Source organism: Setaria viridis, chromosome 4 (genome assembly GCF_005286985.2).
Source record: "Setaria viridis chromosome 4, Setaria_viridis_v4.0, whole genome shotgun sequence".
In the NCBI taxonomy this organism is placed as follows: Eukaryota; Viridiplantae; Streptophyta; class Magnoliopsida; order Poales; family Poaceae; genus Setaria; species Setaria viridis.
Genome location: NC_048266.2, coordinates 34108193 through 34121984, shown reverse-complemented (window position 1 = coordinate 34121984; position 13792 = coordinate 34108193). Strand labels below are relative to the sequence as shown.

Below are 13792 nucleotides of genomic sequence, written 5' to 3'. Positions count from 1 at the left end.
TTGAAGCAGGCACGATGTTCATCTTTGGCTCCTGGGTTTGCATCGCAGATGGCGCTGGAAATTTCCAACGCCACGTTGCGTTGACCCTCGAGAAGAAGCAACAAACCATGAAGCTCTAGCGCCAAGCTCTGGAGGATCTTGTCGAGAAATTCGGCAAATTCTCAATTTCGGACTTAATCAGGGGCTGAAGGACGAGTTCGAGTACAACTCGACTTCTCCCACTAGTTGGATTGACTTTCACGAGCTGGTGCATAAGCCATCGTGCGAGTCGGACTACCACCTGAGTAATTCCCGTTTGGACTCCGCAAAGCGGCCACTAATTATCAGGCTACCCTGTCCAGATCACAAACCGATATGGATACAATCGAGAACCACGACTACTACTTGGACTCGGACGAGGAGACTCCTTTATCATGTCCGCAGTAGGGCCTGGTAATCACATCAGCCCTCCAAAGCAGATTTGTCTACTGGCCCAACATGAAGCCACCTGCTTTCGCCAAGGACGACGATTCACGCCTCATCGTCTACCTCGACACCCTCCCAAACCAAGAGGAAACTCCTCTGTCGCTCACCTATGAAGAAGGTGGCACTGTGGAGGTCATCACTTCAAGCTCGGGAAGCTACTCTTCAGAGTGAGAACTCTTCACCCTCATTACTGGATAAGAGAACGAGGAAGAAGAGGAACAGGATAGAAACCCGTGACATGAGCGTCATCCTGATGACGTCTCGCAGGATGAGCTCACTGCCAACATTGTTGGAGAAGAAACTGAAACTCAAAGAATTCGACGACGAGCAAGAAACGCCGCAAGAGCCGCGCGTCGCTGCTGCCTTGCAGCAAACTTACCAATCCAGAACCTGGATAACGCCTTTGAAGCGATTCAAACGCATCATCATCATACTCCTCTAGCTATCGTCGCGTCTATTGATCTTATCACTCGCGCGATGCCTCAGAACAAGTACACAAGACAGTTGGCTCAACTGGCGGAACTCGCTTACGAACAACTCGATCAGCAGAATCCAATACAGTTAGTTTAACGTTCCCCATCCCACCGTAGTCAACATGGCAGTAGCCATAGAGGCCCTCCGTTCAGACCAAGCCAACTTGGAGGTGCCAGACCAAGCCAAGCTGGAGCAGAGGGTAGTCGGGCAGGGCCCTCGGGAGGCCGTGGCCACGGTGAGGCTAACCCAGAACCCGAGCACCCAGCAGAAGACCGCCGCAACAAGATCAACACCAGCCGCGAGGCCCGTACCATCATCGATGGATGGCACCACGAGCACGAACAAGAAGTCGAACACCCAAGAGATAATTCTGACGGGTTTCCCGCCTTCTCAAGACGTGTGAGAAGGACAATTCTACCCAAAAAAAATCCAAACCTCCGGGTATCACCAAGTACGATGGCAAGCAGGATCCAGTCCATTGGCTGCGATGCTACTCGCTGTCAGTACAAGCAGCTGGGGGACGACAACACCAATGTCATCTACTTCCCCATCTGCATGGAAGCAGCACCACTCATATGGATCGAATCATTGGATAAGAACTCCATCAACTTGTTGAAGGACCTCAAGGTAGCGTTCACCAACAACTACGCAGGGCAATGCAACATCCTAGCAACAGTATCGACTTATCCCAAGTTAAAAACAAGAAGGCGAGACCCTACGGAGCTACTTACATCGCTTCTTCAACAAGAAGGCCACAATCATGGAAATCACGAAGCGCAACATTATAGACTGCTTCCAGAACGGCCTCCACGACTGCCAGATGTTCCTAGACTTCGACAGAAGATACCCCGCTGATGTCAAATCTCTCAAGATTATAGTACAGGTGTGGGCAGATGAAGAAGATAGGGAGATCGAAAGGTTCGAGTCCAATCGCAACAAGGGCCAGAATAACAATAATCATAACAATGGCCAACGCAATGAGAAGAACCGCAACGATCGCCCTAACAATGACAACCAAAATAACTACTCGGGAGGCCACAACCAAAAGCGAAAGCCAGACAATACTGTCGCGACAATGTCATAGTCATCCACGAAAGGTGGCGGGAAGAATCAAGACAGGCCCTCGTTCAACGAGCTCCTGAAGAAACAGTGCCCTTGGCACCCATACCACAAACACTCTGCAATAGACTGTTTTAGTCAACGCAGAGTCATGAAGGACCTGCCAGAACCATCTGGCACCAAAAACAAGGGCAATACCAAGGAAGACGAAGATGATGGTGATAATGGCAAGTTCTAGAATCCATCCAACACCATCAATGTCATCTTCGGCGGAACACCAGTTATTGCTACTAAGCGGTCCTAGAAGCTCGCCCTTCGAGAGATAAAGTCCATTAAATCTGCGACGCCAACGTTCCTCAAATGGTCCGAGGTGCCAATTATCTTCTCCAAGAAGGACCAATGGACTAGTTTCTCAGACCCATGATGGTATCCCCTCGTCCTAGACCCAATTGCCATTGGCTCCAGACTTACTAAAGTACTCATCGACGGCGGTAGCGGTCTCAACGTACTATTCACCAAGACACTGAAAAAGATGTTCTCGACATCACCGATATGCTCACCCCAAACGAACATTCTGTTCTATGGGATCATCCCGAGCAACGCGGCTGTACCCCTCGGACGGGTGGTTTTGCCAGTTACCTTTGGGACCAAAGAACACTACTGGATAGAATACATCCGGTTCGAGGTAGCGGACTTCAAAACATCATACCATGCCATTTTCGGAAGACCAGCTTTGACCAAATTTATGGCCATCCCGCACTACGTGTACTTAGTACTCAAGATGCCGAGACCCAAGGGAGTACTCTCCCCGCGCGAAGACTTGAAGAGGTCGTATGACTGCGACACAAAAGTTGTGGAGCTAGTGGCAACTACACAAGTACCAAATTTGATGATGCAATTTTTCGCTGCATCCAATAAGTTGTCCCTGTTAGAACTTGAAATCCTAGAAAAGAAATCGGGGGCAACCAAGGTCAAGCCGGCAAGTGAAGTAGACGTCAAAGCCAGTGACCTTGAGACTGGTGATAAGTCGAAGACAACCCTGATTGGCACAGGGTTGGATCCTAAATAGGAAAGCACGCTCATCAACTTCCTTCGGGGCGACCAAGACATCTTCGCGTGGAAACCAGCAGACATGCCGGGGATGCCCAAAAAGTTGATCGAGCACTCACTCAACGTGAATCCAGAAGCTACACCAAAAAGACAACAAAGATATGCATGTGGCTACATGCGATGTTGTGGGAACAACACGAGAGCTGATGTAAGCTCAAACTAGGCATATAGAAATTACCCATCTAACGTTTTCCTTTGTTGGTACCTTTGTACCTTTTTCGCAAATTAAGTACCTTTTCGACTAGTACTTGTAACTATATGTGAAAGGTTTTGGATTGCTGCTAATGAAAGCCCACTATGGTAGTTTGCAAGCACTGTAAAACACATAACACATGTCCTATTCATGTCACTTCTATTACACATTGTGGGAAACACAATAACTAAATCTTTATTTTGTATATCACCCTAACAATATTGTTTATTCGTGAAATACCCAACAATAAGGGTTTAGCGGTCATTTGTTTATTTATAGACGGTCTTAGAACATATGGCGTCGGAGGTCTATTGAACAGGCGAACGCCTTCTCCATCTCGTCTAGGCAACGGTCCTTCTCCGCCCGAGACCAACCCTGCAGAGAAAGTGGTTCAAAGAGAATTGTCATTGTGTTAAGAACCTATGCATTTTCAGCAGCTGATGAACTGAAGAAGAAAGGCAGCACAAAGTCAGGTGTCAGGCAGGGCCTTACGGAAGCGACTTGATTAAGCTTGCCGCGGATATTCTGCTGCAGCTGCGACAGATCACCCTCCCACTCGTAGAACTCCAGCTCTTTCTGGAGATGAATCTTCTCAGCAACCTATCGACGACCAGAGCACATAGTTTCTTTGTTAAGAACATCAAATGCAGCAACCGAATTATTTCTGATTTACAAACTGCCCTGATTGTTAAAAGGGAAAAATGATTCAAATATTCCTATCTGGTATTCTGGCCACCTTTTTGCCAATGATTCGGCCCCCAGCGCTATGAGCAAAGTACACGTTGTAGAAATGGCAGACAAATGCATAGGGCTCCTTCACAGACAGCTCTTCCAGCAAGGAAGCATATGTAATGCCAGGAGCACATGGTTCAGGAATCTTGTGACCTTGTTGCCTGAACCATTCCAAATCCTTCTTCAGAGGCTCTGATCTCTCCAACCCGGTGCTCCGGAACTCGGCATCTGAAAGAATCAGACAATAACTACAGTGTCAGTGTCAACAAGCATCATGCAGGATCTTGCGATGATGTGTTAGTACTATTACTCTATTACTACGCAAAAAACCACAGAGGAAAAGAGTAACTCACACCAGGGGATGGCGGCGCTGTCGACGATGGCCTCGAGCGTCTCGAAGACGAGCTTGCTGTCGACGAGGAAGCGGAGGTACCCCTCGACGGTGGGCCGCCACTTGGCGACGGGCGGCTCCATGGGCGCCTCCTTCTCGCCATACTTCGACTGGTCCCTGCTGTGCAGCCGCATGGCCACCGCCCGCATCTCCTCGATGAACGTCCTCTCCCGCTCCTCCACGCTTGCGGCGGCGGCCGTGTTCGTGGCCGCGGCCACGGTGGCGACCAGCGGCCTCCTCAGCGCCGCGACGGAGACGGCGACGGTCCCTGGCCGCCGGAGCACGGCGGGAACCGCGCGGCGGGCAGGCTGGTCAGGGAGGAAGTGGATCGAGGGGGCGCGATCGAGGGAGAGGGCGCCATGGGGAACGGAGAGCCATGCGGGCGCCATAGGGAACGAATCGGACAGGCACAGGCTAGCTAGCTATTCACTTGTTCAGGCGCGGGCCGGGGGAGCAGAGAGCTGAGAGCTTTCGGGTGGCATGGGGTGGTGAGGGCTGGGTGTTCTTATAGCGATGGGCCTGGGGAGAGGAGGTGCCGGCCGGTGGGCGGTGTTCTTGGAGCGAGGTGATGGCGCGGCAGCTGCGCGGGAGATGAGGAGGCCGGGAGTCCGGGATGAGAAGATGGATGGGAACGGAGGCGCGGGAAACCGTGTTGGATCTAGGGCCGGAGGAAGGAGGGGAGCGACCGACGAGCGAGGAGGTGGAGGTGGTTACATTGACAGGGGCCCTCAACACTGATCAGCCCACAAATCAATTATGGTCATGTTTAGTTACCCCAAATTCCTAACTTTGGCACCATGCAAAAAGAAGATTCCCTATCACACATGGAATACTAAATGTAGACGAAATCAAAAACTAATTATACAGTTTTTTTGTACTTTGTGAGACGAATCTTTTGAGCCTAATTAATCAATGTTTGGACAATAATTCACAAATACAAACGAAATGCTACAGTTGCGCATTTATGGTAAAATGCCAATTTTGCCGCTCCTAAATTGGGAACTGAACCAGACCTAAAAAGGTGGGAACATGGGGATTATATCTAGCAGGTTTATAAACTTGTTAAACGTGTCTTAATTAAGATCCAAATAACATAATCAATAATAAGTATACATATACTCTATGCAGATCAGATGCCATGTTTATGGGTCAGATAGACTAAGGTCCTGATTGTATGAGCTGTAGTTGGCTTTTTTTTCTAGAAAATCAATACTAATTTTTAGAAAATTTGTTTAGTTTCGTAGACTCAAAAAATTACGAAAAGTTGAAAAAATTAAGCTTTTCAATTTTCCATATAAACTCAGCTTTTCTGAGTTTTTGAAAAGTCAAAAGGTGCATAAGAAATTTGTTGTTTGTTAGTTGTTTGTTTGACCTTCCGCTCAAACAAACAGGTCTAAGTTTGCACTGATTATATTATTGATTTGAACCTTAAGTTGTGTATTTAAAATTTGTGCATTTTAATATCGCAAGGACTAGATTAGCACTGCGAAATTAATTGAAGGCTGCAAATTATGAAGCCATGTTATACTTTTCGATCTACTCTTTTTTTTTCTATGCACAAGGAGTGTTATCAGCAGCGCACGAACCAAGGAGCCCAACAAAATAACTGCGACACCCTTGTGGTCGTGTAACGCATGCATAGCTTTAGAGCTGTGAGCTGTCTCAAACGCTCATCGGGCATTGTTGCACGAATACTTTTACTTTTCTTGGCACGTACAGCAAGTCATATTTGCATCAGGTCATCAGCATCATTGGATCAAATTACAGTCTGACTTAAACTACTAATAGGGCCACAGCTAGGAGCATAGCCGCATAAGTATGCTCACTTTGAATACTGGAATTACAGTCTGAGACAAGACCTTCAAAATTACACACGTGGACATAAAGACAGATCAGGGAGTACTCATCTACTATACATTTCTGATGTTCTAGCAAGCGGATACAAGACATTTGTAGCACATACTGATAGCATATAAACTTATTTTGTGGCAGATAAGAACTCTACGAGAATTACTCCATTCATGTTATATATCTTCTTTGATTCTTTCCTAAAGCTTCCTTTGAAGATCGTTCTACATGTAGTACAATATGTTGGACCCTCAATCTTTAGTTTGTTTGCCAGACTGGGATTCAAGCAACGTACGTGCGCGCTTATCTTGGAACTGATAAATCTTCTCAACTCCGTGTATATTTGAACTTAATTACTACAGCAAAATTCACAAAGCGCTACTTTTATGGCTTTTATAACACAAAACCCCATTTTTGTAATAGTCAAACATAGTAACAAAAAATCCTCATATTTCCATTTTGCTTGTTCGTTCAACGTGAGGCTCACATAAGCTGGTGACGAGATGATACTTGAGTGTTAGAGTGCACAGCAGATTTCGGCTCGGCATGCTATACCCACGAACTGACGCCTCACCAGGTTTAGGTCCACCGGAACCCACAACAATAAACTATTGGGCCTAACTCAACCCAAAAGACTAGCCTGATGGGTGACAGCTGCCCCCACTTATATGTTGTGCTCCTCCACCATCAGATTTCGATGTGGGACTAAACCTAACAATCTCCCCTATCACGTATGGGACCCAACTCTTCCATCACAAGCAACTTATGTAATCTCTCGGAAGATGTTATCCCAGGCCCCAAGTCCAACTCTCCAGCCACAACAATCACATGTGACCCTCCAGAGACGTTCACGGCCTCCCCTGTTACCATGAGACCTCCGGAGATGTTCAAGGTTTTCCGACCCTCAGCCTGATACCACTTATTAAAGTAAGCAGCAGAGTCCGGCCCAGCCTGCTATACCCATGAGCCGGTGCCCCAATAGGCCCAGGACCATCAGAGCCCACAATAATAAGGTCTTGGGTCTAACTCAACCCAAAAGACTAGCCTGATGGGTGAGAACTGCTCCCACCTATATGTTGCGCTCCCCCACCATCAATTTCTTATGTGGGACTAAACCAAACAATCTCCCCTGTCACAACATTGGGGACGAACAATCTCTCCTACCATCAATTGTTAGAAAATTAGCCCTCACGGTGACGAGCAGATCGCTAATATCCACCAGCGGAAGCGTCGATCAGATCTACCGAGATGAACTTGCACGATTACAGACGACAACGGAGACACAATCTTTGTTGACAAGGTTCAGCCGAAGCCTACATCCCCGGAGCATGACTACGGGCGCTCCTCCCAGTACCACAACACCGGTCACTCTAGGTCCCAGCATCGTGCCACCTCCCCCTGCGAGTCTGTCGCTATGTCGTCATAGTTACAACAGTAACCCCCCTCTCATATTTATGAGGAGGTCCGGTTTACAAATTATGACACGGACTCACTACTAAATACAACTCAAGTTCCCTCGTAACCGGACTCGTACAAATATTCAAAACAATACTTGCTGATATTTTTGACAGATGTATCAAATTGGGTGAACTTTTCAACTAGTTGACAGTATGCATTTGGATGTGTACTGAAAATTTTAACTTTAGGCCGGAGGCAGCAGGGGCATACAGAAAGTCAGAAACTGGGTTTCTTCCCACTCCATCGGATCTCCAGCGTGAGAACATAAGCTGCCGCTGCGGCGATGCCCTGGATTTAAAAAAACGTTAAATGTCAGCAGAGCCCTCTCTTCATTTTTCTATGGAAAACAAGATCTCGTCTCTCTTCCAGGAAGCTTTAGTAGAGTACTCGGTACGGACGGACATGAGCATCACGATTCAGCCCAACTAGAGCGTGTGACTGAGACGTCTTCTCTTAACCATTGGGTAATGGGTATGATTACGTATGTTCTTTTGTGTGTTACTATCAATGGAAACTAACGTAACTATGAATGACGCCAGCCCAAGTTCGAAATGTGCACCGGCATTTTCACTTCACTTAAATAGTGAGTTGATACGCGTGCAACAATCAGAAATGAACGCGTTCACTTATATCTACGAATGTCGACAAGAGCATCTCCAGCAGTCTTCGTTTCCCTAATCCAGCTACCATATTAGGAGAGTTAATAAGAAAATAGTGCTCCAGTAGTCTCCCTTTAACTTTCCTTTTGCCTAATAATTATTGGAACAACCCAATAATTCATCCCAACTCTTCCTAAATAAAGAAGGAGTTGTAACTCTTCCAATACGGTAGTTGGATTGGGATGGAATTATTGGAATATTGCAAAAGCAACTCTACTAATAACGATGAAAGTCACCCCTCTTTATCAATGAAATAGACACAATCTCGTGTCCTTTCGTTCAAAAAAAAATAACGATGAAAGTCATATTGGGATATATCATTGGAAAATATTTATTGGGAGACTGTTGGAGATGCTCTAACTAGTTATTGAAAAATATTTATTGGGAGACTGCTGGAGATGCTCTTAAAAACAGCAAAGTTACAACACATGTCTAATTGTTGATATAAATGTGGTCTAATAATACTTTTACAAGCACCTATATTGAGTCGAGAACTCAAAATTAGCTGAGCAGATTTTCAAAAAAAAACAACTAATTCACGCTCAATTAGCAACTAAGGATAACTTGATGTCTTGAGTGTTCACGCGAGTGGCTGCGAAGGCACATCCGCTTAGCAACGGCATCTGAGTATCTGACCATCGGTTCGCGCCAGCAGTCGCACAAAACACTGAAACATATGCGGCTGAAAACCACAGAACACAACTGTACGTCAGTTTTCTTTCAAGTGCTCTGTTAACTGCTTAAGTAAAATCCTTTGCGCGTCTCACGTACTAGTATCTACCAGTTTTTGTTCACTGGCCTTTGGTTGTTCACTCTATTTCGAGTATTCAGAGAGTTTGCTCTCTAATTGCCCGTCATCACTGTCACTGCCACGGAAGTGCAGCACCATTCACAGATGTATCTTTGTTATCTTCCTGCTTAGTAGGCCTTTATTTCCATATCTTTTCAACAACAATTCTTTTCCACTTGCTCCAATATGTATGGATAAATGGCAACGGCTGCTCTTCGTTCAAACAAATGCGCATGGAAGGATTCTGGTCAGCGGCAATACCATCACTGAACAATTCGTATTCAGATCTAACCTTACTGCAATCGTCAATCCAACTGAATTTGCTTTACATTATACAAACGTTCTCAAGTTTGATTCTTATACAACTGAACTAGTACACGACCTGATCCACTCACTTGCCGTCCTCCAAAAAGAAAAATCCAGCATATGCTCGTAGCAGCCTGCTGTTGCAAACTTGCAACTAATACCACGCCAGCGTAACGATTTAGTCTGAAACTCAAAGCAGTGGAGCTGTTGCAACATCATCAGGACGAAACACTCAAAGCAGTGGAGCTGTTGCTTATGGGCTTATCATTTACTGGTCATGGTCAGCTTTCTAGAAATAAAGATTAAGTAGTAACGGTCAGAAAGAGGCGCTGAAGCTATTAAAGAACAGTAAGAAACAGTCTTAGTTTTTGCCCTCCAAAGAAAAAAAGAAACAGTATTAGTTTGTAGCTACAATGTATCTGAATTATTTTGCCCTAAAAAATGTATCTGAATTATTTTACCTGTAGGTAGCCTTGACTCTTGATCACTTCCGAGCTTTGTAGCTACAATAGATGACTTTATGTCAGTTTCTTGTCATTTACGGAGGGTGTTAAAATTGCAAAAAGTCTTCATGATATAATCTGACCATTATTAGATTATATCTCAAAATATATTATTAATTGTTACCAAGTAAATCAATATCTTATTAAAAGATCTGTGAAACACAGATTATAACTTTTAACACTAAGCTTGCATATCATTAAGCTAATTGTTAATTAAAACTGACAGAACTTAACTACTTTTATGAAGGGATTAGTTACTTATGTGTGGCTTACAAGTTACAAGTTACAAGCATACCACAATGTGGCTCGCACCAATTCATCACAAGTCGACAATAGGGTCGCTTTGCAAAGCGGCGTGCCAAAATCACTACTATTCAGCTATTTTAGACAAAGTTGCACATGGATGTTCTTCCATGGCGAAAAGTCATTCCTAGAATCCTAAATTCTCCAAAGGATCACGAGTGAGACCGAGTTACAAACCAATCTCAACTAAGTAGGTTTCTTTTAGTGGAATCTATTCATCTCAGCTCAAGTATCTGATTTAGCATTTGTGCTCGTATTTTCAAGTAATTACTATCATTAGTAGTCGACGTAGGGGGTGTTTGGGAGGAGGGGGCTAACCCGTCACATCAAATGTTTGGACACTAATTAGGAGTATTAAACCTAGACTAATTACAAAACTAATTACACAACCTCTAGGCTAAATCACGAGACGAATCTATTAAGCCTAATTAGTCCATGATTTGACAATGTGGTGCTACAGTAACCATTCGCTAATGATGGATTAATTAGGCTTAATAAATTCATCTCGCGATTTAGCCTAGGGGTTCTGCAATTAGTTCTGTAATTAACCTATGTTTAGTCCTCCTAATTAGTATCCGAACATCCGATGTGACAGGGCTAAAGTCTGATATCCAAACGCCCCCGTAGTCATAGCATATATTGTGATTTTGTCAATCCCAAGATGAGCCAACATAATTAATCAGTCAATTTTAAAATAAATGCTCGATACAAAGTACAAAGCGATCAATGAGTATATGGTGTTACTAAAAATAAAAAATATGCAGGTGCAATTAGTACATGTATAAAATGAAATTGCACAGTGGACCTCTCTTTTTAGCTTTCATGCCCACGTAGCCATGCTCAAAACAGAGGATCAGAGCACGTGTTCGGATTGGTGGAGCATCTGTTTTCAACGTGAGACTATTTATAAAAATGATCAGTTGAGACTATTTATACCCAGCAGTTTGGATTTGAATCAGTTGAGGCCCCAAACGTACTAGCGGCGATCCTTTGAGACCAGCCCATTTCTCGCCAGGCCGATGGCGATCCAATTTCTGTGGGCCCTGGTTCTACCAACGTGACGACGACACTGTGGCCAAAAGAAATATCCATTTGGAATTAACTATTTATAAAAGATCGCCGGCTGAGATGGTTATTTATATATATAGCCTTTTGAGTTGGCTATTTTGTTTATATAGCCTGTTGAATTGGCGTGTGTGTGTGTATGTATGTATGTATGTATGTATGTATGTACGTACGTACGTACGTGCGTACGTACGTATGTACGTCTTACTAAGTCAAATGGCGTTATGTATGTACCTTCCAACTGGCGAGAGTAGCACATGTTCTCAATGGGGAATTTATTTTTCCAAAGAAAAAACAGAAACTACAAAACAAAAAGAAAACAAAAAAAACACTCTGGCAAAATCACAACAAACAACCCCAGACTAGCCCCGGCCCATCTGTACTCTCCTTCTGGACCTTGGTTCTAATGGGCCAACTTGGTGCGTGAAGTCTTCTTGCCGCTGTCCGTGTGATGGGCCCAGTAATTCACTGCTTGGGCTAAGCCTGACTAACTTGAGCCTTTTCGAATCCCCGGGCTGAAACTCGCGGGCCTTCTTCTGAGCGCACCTGAAGAGATAAGAGAATCTTGCAAATCATGCTTGTACTCTTGGCCCACCGTCACGTTGGGCTTGGTTCTCCCGGGGATCCTATGTAGCTTCCGGTAGCTACTTTGTTATTGGGCTTCCAGTATTTGAGATTCGTGCAGAAAATCTCATCCGTCGGATGCGCCCTCTCCCTCCAACCTAGCTTCTATCCGCCGCCGCCGCCCCCGTCGCGCCGTTCTCTTGGCCCGGCGCGCTTCCCTCACCGCCGCCGCGCCCTCGTCGCCCGCGCGCCGCAGTCCCGCGAGCCACCGGTCACCGCGAGGCGCCGCGACCCCGGGCGCCGTCGGCCCCCGCGGCCGCCGCCGCCTCCCGTCGCTGACAGCCCCGCGCCGCCGCCCCGTCGCGCCGTTCTCGTGGTTCCGCGCGCTTCCCTCACCCTCGTCGCCCGCGCGCCGCAGTCCCGCGAGCCACCGGCAACCACGAGGCGCCGCGGCCCGCTGACCACGGTCGGCCCCAGCGGCCGCGCCGCCTCCCGCTGCGACGAGCCTCCACGCTGCGACCCTGCGCGCTGTCGGCCCCGCGAGGCGCTCCTCAGCGCCGTGGCCCCGCACGCCGCCGGCCTCCAGGCGGCCCCGAGCCGCTGCTGCCGGCGTGCGCCATTGCCGGAGAAGACGAAGAAACACCCAGAAAATGCATTTTTGGAAATGTTGATTTTTGTTGATAAAATTGTTGAATTCATTATTTTCAAATGTTGAAAAAGAGTATGAAAAATGTTGAATGTAGTATCTCTTTTTACAAAATGTTGATCTGTGTTTTAGAAAGTATTGAATCGACTATTTCTAAATGTTGATACAACTTTCAACAAATGTTGAATCTAATACGTTGAAAATGTTGATTTAAACTTCTAATATGAGCCTAATGGACTTTAAAAAGTTATAAACTTCTAATATGAGCCTAATGGACTTTAAAGTTACCAAGCCTAATCAGCTTCCGCAAGCTACATAAGAGTCCCCTATTTCTCCTCCTCTTTTCTTTGGATGTAAATATTTTGTATCACAATTAATAAAATCCCAGCTAGAGAGAAGAACGGCTATTTGCCTACAAACCAAAACATATAGAGCCTAAGATTCCTATACATTTTTCGGCAGAAAATGCTTCTACATTTGCCGATGTGTTGAGATTTCTATGATCCATATGACGGCAGGCACGTATGACAGTTTTGATAGTTTTCGACAGTTTTCGAGGCCAGACCATGCGACATATCACTTTAATTTGCTTCGTCCAAAATATATATAGATAGGAGCGCCGGTAGCCATAAAGCCTCGCATTCTCTATCTCTGGTTAAAAAAAAAATCTGGCACTATCGTGACCCTATCCATGAACATTTGATTCCAAGCATAGATGACTTGCTAATGAATTGTCAACGAATACTCACATCAAATTTCACTGACGAATATCCATAGATGCATGCCGTAATAATAAAAGTCTTCAGGTTACGCTAATACTCACATCAAATTTCACTGACGAATATTACCGCATGATTGCATGAATGTTGAGTGGTGCATTTTTTTCCCCCTTTGTTCTTTTTCGCAAAGTCCAACGGTGACGAGGATCCAGCTGCGGGCTGCGGCAGCGGAGCTGTTCTCTCCGGTTAAGCAAAACGCCGTTGACCCGTGAAAAATAATACTAAGGAAAGATATCGAATGCTTCCGCATTCTATGTCCGATCTGTGTCGTCTCGCGTAATGTGCTGCGGGTCAACGTAATGCAATCCGTGTTCTGAAACTGAAAATTAAATACATATCGTCACAACTGGGCGGTGTTAGTTGCTAAGCAGGTGAGAGCTGTTCTGGCAGAAGTTGATTAAAAATTAAATAAGCGCAAAATAAAAAAAAAGTAAAGCTAAAAAATAT

The 13792-nt window shown here is 45.4% G+C and overlaps 1 protein-coding gene across 1 annotated transcript; it reads right to left on the bottom strand.

Moving 5' to 3' along the window:
• Positions 1-2969: 2969 nt before the first annotated feature.
• Positions 2970-5196, bottom strand: LOC117853783 (heme oxygenase 1, chloroplastic). Its single transcript, XM_034736068.2, has 4 exons — positions 4387-5196; positions 4038-4261; positions 3794-3901; positions 2970-3676 (listed from the first exon to the last, which is right to left on the bottom strand). The coding sequence occupies exons 1-4, from the start codon at positions 4811-4813 to the stop codon at positions 3587-3589; spliced, it is 849 nt and encodes a 282-aa protein (XP_034591959.1). The 5' UTR covers positions 4814-5196; the 3' UTR covers positions 2970-3586.
• Positions 5197-13792: the final 8596 nt, after the last annotated feature.